A 12468-nucleotide genomic window follows, 5' to 3' on the forward strand; every position below is an offset into this window, starting at 1 on the left:
ACACTGTAATATGTAATGTGGGGGCACAGTGTAATATGTCATATGGGGGCACAGTGTAATATGTGATGTGGGGCACAGTGTAATATGTCATGTAATGTGAGGGCACAGTGTAATATGTACTGTGGGGGCACAGTGTAATATGTACTGTGGGGGCACAGTGTAATATGGGGGCACAGTGTAATATGTCATGTAATGTGGGGCACAGTGTAATATGTCATGTAATGTGAGGGCACAGTGTAATATGTACTGTGGGGGCACAGTGTAATATGTCATGTAATGTGGGGGCACAGTGTAATATGTCATGTAATGTGGGGGGCACAGTATAATATGTCATGTAATGTGGGGGGCACAGTATAATATGTAGTGTGGGGGGCACACTGTAATATGTGATGTGGGGGCACAGTGTAATATGTGATGTGGGGCACAGTGTAATATGTCATGTAATGTGAGGGCACAGTGTAATATGTCATGTGGGGGCACAGTGTAATATGTCATGTAATGTGGGGCACAGTGTAATATGTCATGTAATGAGGGGGCACAGTGTAATATGTAATGTGGGGGCACAGTGTAATATGTCATGTAATGTGAGGGCACAGTGTAATATGTACTGTGGGGGCACAGTGTAATATGTACTGTGGGGCACAGTGTAATATGTACTGTGGGGCACAGTGTAATATGTCATATGGGGGCACAGTGTAATATGTCATGTAATGTGGGGCACACTGTAATATGTCATGTGATGTGAGGGCACAGTGTAATATGTCATGTAATGTGGGGCACAGTGTAATATGTCATGTAATGTGGGGGGCACAGTATAATATGTCGTGGGGGCACAGTGTAATATGTCATGTGGGGGCACAGTGTAATATGTCATGTGGGGGCACAGTGTAATATGTCATGTGGGGGCACAGTGTAATATGTCATGTGGGGGCACACTGTAATGAGTCATGTAATGTGGGGGCACAGTGTAATACGTAATGTGGGGGCACAGTGTAATATGTCATATGGGGGCACAGTGTAATATGTGATGTGGGGCACAGTGTAATATGTCATGTAATGTGAGGGCACAGTGTAATATGTACTGTGGGGGCACAGTGTAATATGTACTGTGGGGGCACAGTGTAATATGTACTGTGGGGGCACAGTGTAATATGTACTGTGGGGGCACAGTGTAATATGTACTGTGGGGGCACAGTGTAATATGTACTGTGGGGGCACAGTGTAATATGGGGGCACAGTGTAATATGTCATGTAATGTGGGGCACAGTGTAATATGTCATGTAATGTGAGGGCACGGTGTAATATGTCATGTAATGTGGGGGCACAGTATAATATGTCATGTAATGTGGGGGGCACAGTATAATATGTAGTGTGGGGGGCACACTGTAATATGTGATGTGGGGGCACAGTGTAATATGTGATGTGGGGCACAGTGTAATATGTCATGTAATGTGAGGGCACAGTGTAATATGTAATGTGGGGGCACAGTGTAATATGTCATGTAATGTGGGGCACAGTGTAATATGTCATGTAATGAGGGGGCACAGTGTAATATGTAATGTGGGGGCACAGTGTAATATGTCATGTAATGTGAGGGCACAGTGTAATATGTACTGTGGGGGCACAGTGTAATATGTACTGTGGGGCACAGTGTAATATGTCATATGGGGGCACAGTGTAATATGTCATGTAATGTGGGGCACACTGTAATATGTCATGTGATGTGGGGGGCACAGTATAATATGTCGTGGGGGCACAGTGTAATATGTCATGTGGGGGCACAGTGTAGTATGTCATGTGGGGGCACAGTGTAATATGTCATGTGGGGGCACAGTGTAGTATGTCATGTGGGGGCACAGTGTAATATGTCATGTGGGGGCACAGTGTAATATGTCATGTGGGGGCACACTGTAATGAGTCATGTGGGGGGCACAGGGTGATATATGAGGTAATGTGGGGAGACGTATTTGGGGGGGCCCTCGAGACTGTGCACACACAATGGAGTGAGTGCGGAGCAGGACGTCAGATATTGGGGTCGGGGGCGGCTGCTCCAGGAGGTGGCCGGGGCTGACGTCGTCTTGTGCCCGCTCACGGTGTACGTTTTTCGGCCTCCGTGTGAGCTCCCGAGGACGGGCAGGGGGAGGAAGCGGAGGACGATCAGCTGAGGAGGGAGGAGCTCGCATCGGCCCCGCAACTTGTGTCTAAACAGCTCCGTGTTTCCCTAGCTGCCATGTCTGCGTGACGAGCCCCGGATCACAGGGCGAGCCCGGGAGCTGCCGCCATGAGAAGAGACGGGGGATGCGGCATGAGGTCGGCGGTGGGCTTCCTCTCCCGCAGAGGCCTGCACGGGGACCCGCTGCTGAAGGAGGACTTCCAGCGGAGGAGGCTGCAGGCCTGCAGGAACCTCTACAAGAAGGACCTGCTCGGACACTTCGGTTGTGTCAATGCTATCGAGTTCTCCAACAGCGGGGGGCACATGCTGGTGTCAGGTAAGTGCCCCCAGGACCTGCCGGGCCGCACCCCGATATCTGCGCCTCCCCTCCTCTGTACACTTGTATGGCCTAGAAGGCTGCTACCTGTGGCTCCCCAGGTGGTGTGAAACTACAACTCCCAGCATCCTCAGCAGCTGCACAGCCACAGGTTACCAATCATTGGCCTAGACCAGATAGATGTATGTGTGACATGAGGGTCCTCCTGTCATCTCTGCTGCCTGTTATTGGGGGTGAAGGTCCTCCTGTCACCACTGCAGATGGTTATTGGGGATGAGGGTCCTCCTGTCACCTCTGTGCTGGTTATTGGGGATGAGGGTCCTCCTGTCACCACTGCAGATGGTTATTGAGGGTGAGGGTCCTCCTGTCATCACTGCAGATGGTTATTGGGGGTGAAGGTCCTCCTGTCATCACTGCGGATGGTTATTGGGGGTGAGGGTCCTCCTGTCATCACTGCGGATGGTTATTGGGGGTGAAGGTCCTCCTGTCATCACTGCGGATGGTTATTGGGGGTGAGGGTCCTCCTGTCATCACTGCGGATGGTTATTGGGGGTGAAGGTCCTCCTGTCATCACTGCGGATGGTTATTGGGGGTGAGGGTCCTCCTGTCACCACTGCCGATGGTTATTGGGGGTGAAGGTTCGTCTGTCACCGCCGCTGATGGTTATTGGGGGTGAAGGTCCTCCTGTCACCACTGCCGATGGTTATTGGGGGTGCGGGTCCTCCTGTCACCACTGCCGATGGTTATTGGGGGTGCGGGTCCTCCTGTCACCACTGCCGATGGTTATTGGGGGTGAGGGTCCTCCTGTCACCACTGCAGATGGTTATTGGGGATGAGGGTCCTCCTGTCACCTCTGTGCTGGTTATTGGGGATGAGGGTCCTCCTGTCACCACTGCTGATGGTTATTGAGGGTGAGGGTCCTCCTGTCATCACTGCGGATGGTTATTGGGGGTGAGGGTCCTCCTGTCATCACTGCGGATGGTTATTGGGGGTGAGGGTCCTCCTGTCATCACTGCGGATGGTTATTGGGGGTGAGGGTCCTCCTGTCACCACTGCGGATGGTTATTGGGGGTGAGGGTCCTCCTGTCATCACTGCGGATGGTTATTGGGGGTGAGGGTCCTCCTGTCATCACTGCGGATGGTTATTGGGGGTGAGGGTCCTCCTGTCACCTCTGCGGATGGTTATTGGGGGTGAAGGTCCTCCTGTCACCGCTGCGGATGGTTATTGAGGGTCCTCCTGTCACCACTGCCGATGGTTATTGGGGGTGAGGGTCCTCCTGTCACCACTGCCGATGGATATTGGGGGTGAGGGTCCTCCTGTCACTACTGCAGATGGTTATTGGGGGTGAAGGTCCTCCTGTCACCGCTGCCGATGGTTATTGGGGGTGAGGGTCCTGCTGTCACCACTGCGGATGGTTATTGGAGGTGAGGGTCCTCCTGTCACCGCTGCTGATGGTTATTGAGGGTCCTCCTGTCACCACTGCCGATGGTTATTGGGGGTGAGGGTCCTCCTGTCACTACTGCAGATGGTTATTGGGGGTGAGGGTCCTCCTGTCACCGCTGCCGATGGTTATTGGGGGTGAGGGTCCTGCTGTCACCACTGCGGATGGTTATTGGGGGTGAGGGTCCTGCTGTCACCACTGCGGATGGTTATTGGAGGTGAGGGTCCTCCTGTCACCGCTGCTGATGGTTATTAAGGGTCCTCCTGTCACCACTGCGGATGGTTATTGGGGGTGAGGGTCCTCCTGTCACCACTGCGGATGGTTATTGGGGGTGAGGGTCCTCCTGTCACCACTGCGGATGGTTATTGGGGGTGAGGGTCCTCCTGTCACCACTGCGATGGTTATTGAGGGTGAGGGTCCTCCTGTCATCACTGCGGATGGTTATTGAGGGTGAGGGTCCTCCTGTCACCACTGCGGATGGTTATTGGGGGTGAGGGTCCTCCTGTCACCACTGCGGATGGTTATTGGGGGTGAGGGTCCTCCTGTCACCACTGCGGATGGTTATTTGAGGTGAGGGTCCTCCTGTCACTTCTGCTGATGGTTATTGAGGGTCCTCCTGTCACCACTGCGGATGGTTATTGGGGGTGAGGGTCCTCCTGTCACCACTGCGGATGGTTATTGGGGGTGAGGGTCCTCCTGTCACCACTGCGGATGGTTATTTGAGGTGAGGGTCCTCCTGTCACTTCTGCTGATGGTTATTGAGGGTCCTCCTGTCACCACTGCCGATGGTTATTGAAGGTGTGGGTCCTCCTGTCACCACTGCCGATGGTTATTGGGGGTGAGGGTCCTCCTGCCACCACTGCCGATGGTTATTGGGGGTGAGGGTCCTCCTGCCACCACTGCCGATGGTTATTGGGGGTGAGGGTCCTCCTGCCACCACTGCCGGTGGTTATTGGGGGTGAGGGTCCTCCTGCCACCACTGCCGGTGGTTATTGGGGGTGAGGGTCCTCCTGCCACCACTGCCGGTGGTTATTGGGGGTGAGGGTCCTCCTGCCACCACTGCCGGTGGTTATTGGGGGTGAGGGTCCTCCTGCCACCACTGCCGGTGGTTATTGAGGGTCCTCCTGTCACCACTGCCGATGGTTATTGGGGGTGAGGGTCCTCCTGTCACCACTGCCGATGGTTATTGGGGGTGAGGGTCCTCCTGTCACCACTGCCGATGGTTATTGGGGGTGAGGGTCCTCCTGTCACCACTGCCGATGGTTATTGGGGGTGAGGGTCCTCCTGTCACCACTGCCGATGGTTATTGGGGGTGAGGGTCCTCCTGTCATCTCTGCTGCCTGTTATTGGGGGTGAAGGTCCTCCTGTCACCACTGCAGATGGTTATTGGGGATGAGGGTCCTCCTGTCACCACTGCAGATGGTTATTGGAGGTGAGGGTCCTCCTGTCACCACTGCAGATGGTTATTGGAGGTGAGGGTCCTCCTGTCACCGCTGCTGATGGTTATTGAGGGTCCTCCTGTCACCACTGCCGATGGTTATTGGGGGTGAGGGTCCTCCTGTCACTACTGCAGATGGTTATTGGGGGTGAGGGTCCTCCTGTCACCGCTGCCGATGGTTATTGGGGGTGAGGGTCCTGCTGTCACCACTGCGGATGGTTATTGGGGGTGAGGGTCCTGCTGTCACCACTGCGGATGGTTATTGGAGGTGAGGGTCCTCCTGTCACCGCTGCTGATGGTTATTAAGGGTCCTCCTGTCACCACTGCGGATGGTTATTGGGGGTGAGGGTCCTCCTGTCACCACTGCGGATGGTTATTGGGGGTGAGGGTCCTCCTGTCACCACTGCGGATGGTTATTGGGGGTGAGGGTCCTCCTGTCACCACTGCGATGGTTATTGAGGGTGAGGGTCCTCCTGTCATCACTGCGGATGGTTATTGAGGGTGAGGGTCCTCCTGTCACCACTGCGGATGGTTATTGGGGGTGAGGGTCCTCCTGTCACCACTGCGGATGGTTATTGGGGGTGAGGGTCCTCCTGTCACCACTGCGGATGGTTATTTGAGGTGAGGGTCCTCCTGTCACTTCTGCTGATGGTTATTGAGGGTCCTCCTGTCACCACTGCGGATGGTTATTGGGGGTGAGGGTCCTCCTGTCACCACTGCGGATGGTTATTGGGGGTGAGGGTCCTCCTGTCACCACTGCGGATGGTTATTTGAGGTGAGGGTCCTCCTGTCACTTCTGCTGATGGTTATTGAGGGTCCTCCTGTCACCACTGCCGATGGTTATTGAAGGTGTGGGTCCTCCTGTCACCACTGCCGATGGTTATTGGGGGTGAGGGTCCTCCTGCCACCACTGCCGATGGTTATTGGGGGTGAGGGTCCTCCTGCCACCACTGCCGATGGTTATTGGGGGTGAGGGTCCTCCTGCCACCACTGCCGGTGGTTATTGGGGGTGAGGGTCCTCCTGCCACCACTGCCGGTGGTTATTGGGGGTGAGGGTCCTCCTGCCACCACTGCCGGTGGTTATTGGGGGTGAGGGTCCTCCTGCCACCACTGCCGGTGGTTATTGGGGGTGAGGGTCCTCCTGCCACCACTGCCGGTGGTTATTGAGGGTCCTCCTGTCACCACTGCCGATGGTTATTGGGGGTGAGGGTCCTCCTGTCACCACTGCCGATGGTTATTGGGGGTGAGGGTCCTCCTGTCACCACTGCCGATGGTTATTGGGGGTGAGGGTCCTCCTGTCACCACTGCCGATGGTTATTGGGGGTGAGGGTCCTCCTGTCACCACTGCCGATGGTTATTGGGGGTGAGGGTCCTCCTGTCACCACTGCCGATGGTTATTGGGGGTGAGGGTCCCAAGTGTAATTGGTCAAACCTGCCGTATCTTCCATGGAAAAAATAAATAAAAAGTATTTAATTCTGCTTGTGATGATAATTAGTGGCTGCTGAAAAGTGATCTGTACAGACCAGGAAGTGGCGCCTATTAGTGGCCAGCATGAAACTGCAGATTATTATTATTATTATTATTATTATTTTTTTTACTATACATTTTGACATGGAAAGCAAAAAAAATAACCTTGCCAAAAATTCTTTAATAACATGTTTAACATAAAACATAATTTATACAATAGATCTTTTTCTGATGACACATTCCCTTTAACCTGTCAGGAGATATGTACATGTGGAGTGCCCCTTTAACAATAGTGATTGGCACAGGACCAGTTACTCAGGCAGGGCAGGCATGATGTGTGCACCAGATCGTACGTGTTATGTGTAAACAGGAGCGTTCTGATCCCAGCAGGATAACCACGTCTGAGATTACTGATTCTTCCGAGAGGAAAATAGTTCTTCGGAAACCAAAGCCATAACTTGAGACTGTTAACGGGTTTTTCCTGGATATATGTTAAAAATATATAGCAAGTATCTATATATCTTCTTCTGCTCCTCAGTTACAGAATGTGTTGTGGTGTATTCAGAAATCTCTCTGCACCCCCTGCTTGTTCAGTGTCTAGAATATGACGGTGGACCATTTTTTGGGCTGTTGTCCTTATAACGACTAGCCCATGCACATGCTCACTTGGCTCGGTCGAGCATGCGTGTTCACAGTAGAGACAGGGGTCTGTCACTGCCTAACACCTGTGGCGCTACTATCCTCCCAGAGAACAGAAGGATCGGGCATGTTGAAATGCAATATGTCCTACCTGCTGCTGAGCAGACCCGGGAGGCCCTCCTCTACACAGATATTTATTAGGTTCACTTTGCAGTTGTCTGATCTTGTATTTCCCCGTGGCAGACGTATATTATCTGCAGAGTATTCCTTTATAATACTGCATTTTAACCGCTTCATTACCGGAGTGTTTACCCCCCCCCCCCCCCTCCTTACCAGACCAATTTTTTCATTACAGGGAGTGCAGAATTATTAGGCAAGTTGTATTTTTGAGTATTAATTTTATTATTGAACAACAACCATGTTCTCAATGAACCCAAAAAACTCATTAATATCAAAGCTGAATATTTTTGGAAGTAGTTTTTAGTTTGTTTTTACTTTTAGCTATTTTAGGGGGATATCTGTGTGTGCAGGTGACTATTACTGTGCATAATTATTAGGCAACTTAACAAAAAACAAATATATACCCATTTCAATTATTTATTTTTACCAGGGAAACCAATATAACATCTCAACATTCACAAATATACATTTCTGACATTCAAAAACAAAACAAAAACAAATCAGTGACCAATATAGCCACCTTTCTTTGCAAGGACACTCAAAAGCCTGCCATCCATGGATTCTGTCAGTGTTTTGATCTGTTCACCATCAACATTGCGTGCAGCAGCAACCACAGCCTCCCAGACACTGTTCAGAGAGGTGTACTGTTTTCCCTCCTTGTAAATCTCACATTTGATGATGGACCACAGGTTCTCAATGGGGTTCAGATCAGGTGAACAAGGAGGCCATGTCATTAGATTTTATTATTTTCTACCCTTTCTTGCCAGCCACGCTGTGGAGTACTTGGACGCGTGTGATGGAGCATTGTCCTGCATGAAAATCATGTTTTTCTTGAAGGATGCAGACTTCTTCCTGTACCACTGCTTGAAGAAGGTGTCTTCCAGAAACTGGCAGTAGGACTGGGAGTTGAGCTTGACTCCATCCTCAACCCGAAAAGGCCCCACAAGCTCATCTTTGATGATACCAGCCCAAACCAGTACTCCACCTCCACCTTGCTGGCGTCTGAGTCGGACTGGAGCTCTCTGCCCTTTACCAATCCAGCCACGGGCCCATCCATCTGGCCCATCAAGACTCACTCTCATTTCATCAGTCCATAAAACCTTAGAAAAATCAGTCTTGAGATATTTCTTGGCCCAGTCTTGACGTTTCAGCTTGTGTGTCTTGTTCAGAGGTGGTCGTCTTTCAGCCTTTCTTACCTTGGCCATGTCTCTGAGTATTGCACACCTTGTGCTTTTGGGCACTCCAGTGATGTTGCAGCTCTGAAATATGGCCAAACTGGTGGCAAGTGGCATCTTGGCAGCTGCACGCTTGACTTTTCTCAGTTCATGGGCAGTTATTTTGCGCCTTGGTTTTTCCACACGCTTCTTGCGACCCTGTTGACTATTTTGAATGAAACGCTTGATTGTTCGATGATCACGCTTCAGAAGCTTTGCAATTTTAAGAGTGCTGCATCCCTCTGCAAGATATCTCACTATTTTTGACTTTTCTGAGCCTGTCAAGTCCTTCTTTTGACCCATTTTGCCAAAGGAAAGGAAGTTGCCTAATAATTATGCACACCTGATATAGGGTGTTGATGTCATTAGACCACACCCCTTCTCATTACAGAGATGCACATCACCTAATATGCTTAATTGGTAGTAGGCTTTCGAGCCTATACAGCTTGGAGTAAGACAACATGCATAAAGAGGATGATGTGGTCAAAATACTCATTTGCCTAATAATTCTGCACGTAGTGTATAGCAATGCAAATAACTGATAATTTCTGAGCCAGTCTATAAGTATTTGATATTATTCTTCAAGTATATTATATTAGATATTAGATCTTCTTTTTTTTTTTTTTTTTTTGTGCCACTAGATGACAGATATAATATTTTAAAAAATATTGAAGGAAAATCTGGAAATTATGAAAAAATATATATATATTTTTATCTTTTCTTATATATTTTTTTTCTTCAAAACCTTATTCACAACGTCAGTGATTCATGGACAGCACACGCACCCATTCATTTTAATGTCTGTATTCACACATCCGTGTTTTCGCAGGGTCTGTGGTTTTATGCCCTATTTTGTTTCTCACACTGATTAGTCTATGGTCCGTCAAAAACACGGACGCCATTCGTGTTTCACGGACCATTAAAGGGGTTGTCTCACTTCAGTACCGTAAGTGGCATTTATCATGTAGAGATAGTTATACAAGCCATTTACTAATGTATTGTTATCCATATTGCTTCCTTTGCTGGCTGGATTCATTTGTCCATCACATTATACACTGCTCGTATCCAGGGGTTATGACCACCCTGCAATCCATCAGTGGTGGTCGTGTTTGCACACTATAGGAAAAAGCACTAGCCTATGCACACTCCTACGGTCCCAGCCACCAGAGAGGATGACACTTTTTCCTATATTGTGCAAGCACGACCACCACTGCTGGATTGCAGGGTGGTCTGTAACCATGGAAATGAGCAGTGTATAATGTGATAGGAAAATGAAAACAGCCAGCAAAGGAAGCAATATGGACAATCACAATAGATTAGTAAGGCCTCATGCACACGACCGTTGTTGTGTTCCGTTCCGCAAAATGGGGTTCCGTTGTTCTGTGATTTGTTTCTGTGGGTCTTCCTATATTTTTGGAGGACCACCAGACATAAAGGAAAGTAAAAAAAAGTCTGTCAAGTTTGCCATGCAAATGATAGGAAAAAACGGATACGCGGATGACAATCTTGTGTGCCTCCGTGTTTTTTAGCAGTCCCATTGACTGGGTCCACAAACCGTTTTCCGCGAAAAAAATAGGACAGGTTAAATTTTTTTGACGGACTGGAATCACGGATCACGAACCTATTGAAAGTCAATGGGTCCGCAGAAAATCACGAAAAACGGAACAACGGACACGGAATAAAACAACGGTCGTGTGCATGAGGCCTAAGTGGCTTGTTTTAACTTTCTCTACATGATAAATGCAACTTACTGAAGTGAGACGACCCCTTTAAGAGAAGGTGTTCTGAAAATTAATTTTCAGCTGTGCATTGTCCGTGGAACACGCATGACACATGGACCAAACACGAAATCTTCACTGATGAATCACTGATCATCTTATCACAGATTTCATCACTGACACGTGAATGAGGCCTGACTGTTACAAAAGATTTAAACATAAAACATTTCTATAACCATTACCGTATGTTTGTACTGTGAAAGCGGATGCTATATGTGCAAAGGACTAGAGCACATTTAGAATTTTGGTGGCCTATTTTTTTTTTTTATTTTTTTTTTGCTGGTTCTATGGCACCGTAATGCCAGTGCAGATGTTGTACAGCACCAAAACATTAGAAACCCCTTCAAAGTGACTTTTTCTTTCTTATGTTGACCCCTTAAGATATTCATCTTAGAAAAATGTTGACATTTTCATAAAAAAAAAAAGTGTATACATTTCTATATTTTAGACGCACAAAATCTGCGTCTAAACTATATTACTTATGAAAGAAAATGGGTGTAAAAAAGTGTGTGTGTGTGTGTGTACGTAGTCTGGTATATTATTACTAAAAATAATAAATATAGCTATAACTATTATATTTTTTTACTTTTTCTGTATTTTTTTCTGTGGAAAAAATAGAATTAACCCCTTCCTGCCACAGTCAAGGCAGAAAGGGGTTAATTCTCAGACAGCGGGATCACAGCTCACTGTACAGCCAGCAGGGGTCGCTCTGACATAGCTGAAAGCACCCCTGCTGGCTTTATATACTTTTCTTCACATAGATTCCTTGTGACTACTTTTGGCTGGTCTCCGGGCTCTTCACTGTGACCGCAGCTGCCTAATAGTGCACTCACAGTGATCTGCAGCGCCACAGGGCACTGGCAGATTGTAATGTAACCTGACGCTTTTATACGTCAGGTTACAGTTATCTGCCTAACGCCAGAACGTATAAAGGAGTGCTGCAGTAGGCAAGTGGTTAAGAAAAGGGCCTGTTAAAGGGGTTGTCCAAGGTTGTTTTCAGAGATAAAAAATATTAGGAGCTTGTCAAAATGATAAGCTAACTTATCCCAACACCCTCCGATCCAGCACTGCTGCTCCTTCCTCTTCCCTGGGCTGCAGCCAGTGACTGGCCTCAGTGGTGGAGGGCACAAGATGGCTGAGCCCAATAATTGGCTGCTGTGGTGTCCAGGACTCTACTGCTGCAGCCAAAACAATAAGTAACAGGAAAGAGCTGACTCTTAGCTTAGCGGAGCAGGCACAGGCAGGAGCCCGCTCCGCCAATCATGGCATGTGCTATGCCAGGATTTAGGAGCAGCAATACGCGCTGCAGCCCCATTGATAAAACTTTCAACTCCTGAGCAGTCAGAGGTGTACAGAGAAGTAGATTTTAAAGGGATTCTGTCACCAGCTTTCACCCCTTTAAGATAAAAATATGCTTATGTTCAGGGTGCCTTCACAATTCCTAATGTGGTCTTATAAATGTAATCTGTAGGCTCATTTTGCTAAAAAAGCGCTTTTACTAACCTGTCAATCAAAAAAATAAGGTGCCAAAGGGGATGTAAATGGATCCAAGCTGCCGGCCGCACCCGCCGCCGTTCGTGCCCAGCGCCGCCTCATCCTCTTTTGTGACGCCTCCCGCTCTCCCTCCCTCCCTCCCCCCTCCTCCTGCTGTAACATCGCTGTGACGCCTCCCCCCTCCTCCTGCTGTAACATTGCTGTGACTCCTCCCCCTCCTCCTGCTGTAACATTGCTGTGACTCCTCCCCCTCCTCCTGCTGTAACATCACTGTGACGCCTCCCCCTCCTCCTGCTGTAACATCACTGTGACGCCTCCCCCTCCTC

At 49.1% G+C, this 12468-nt stretch overlaps 1 protein-coding gene across 1 annotated transcript in view; it reads left to right on the forward strand.

Annotated features, from left to right (window-relative positions):
- Nucleotides 1-2139: 2139 nt before the first annotated feature.
- Nucleotides 2140-12468, forward strand: part of DCAF5 (DDB1 and CUL4 associated factor 5) — a 55777-nt gene continuing 45448 nt past the window's right edge. Inside the window, exon 1 of the mRNA XM_044272481.1 lies at nucleotides 2140-2489. Coding sequence (XP_044128416.1) covers nucleotides 2282-2489 — 208 coding nt within the window. The 5' untranslated portion in view covers nucleotides 2140-2281. The remainder of the gene's footprint in view (nucleotides 2490-12468) is intronic.

The sequence above is a fragment of the Bufo gargarizans genome, chromosome 11 (genome assembly GCF_014858855.1).
Source record: "Bufo gargarizans isolate SCDJY-AF-19 chromosome 11, ASM1485885v1, whole genome shotgun sequence".
Lineage (NCBI taxonomy): Eukaryota > Metazoa > Chordata > Amphibia > Anura > Bufonidae > Bufo > Bufo gargarizans.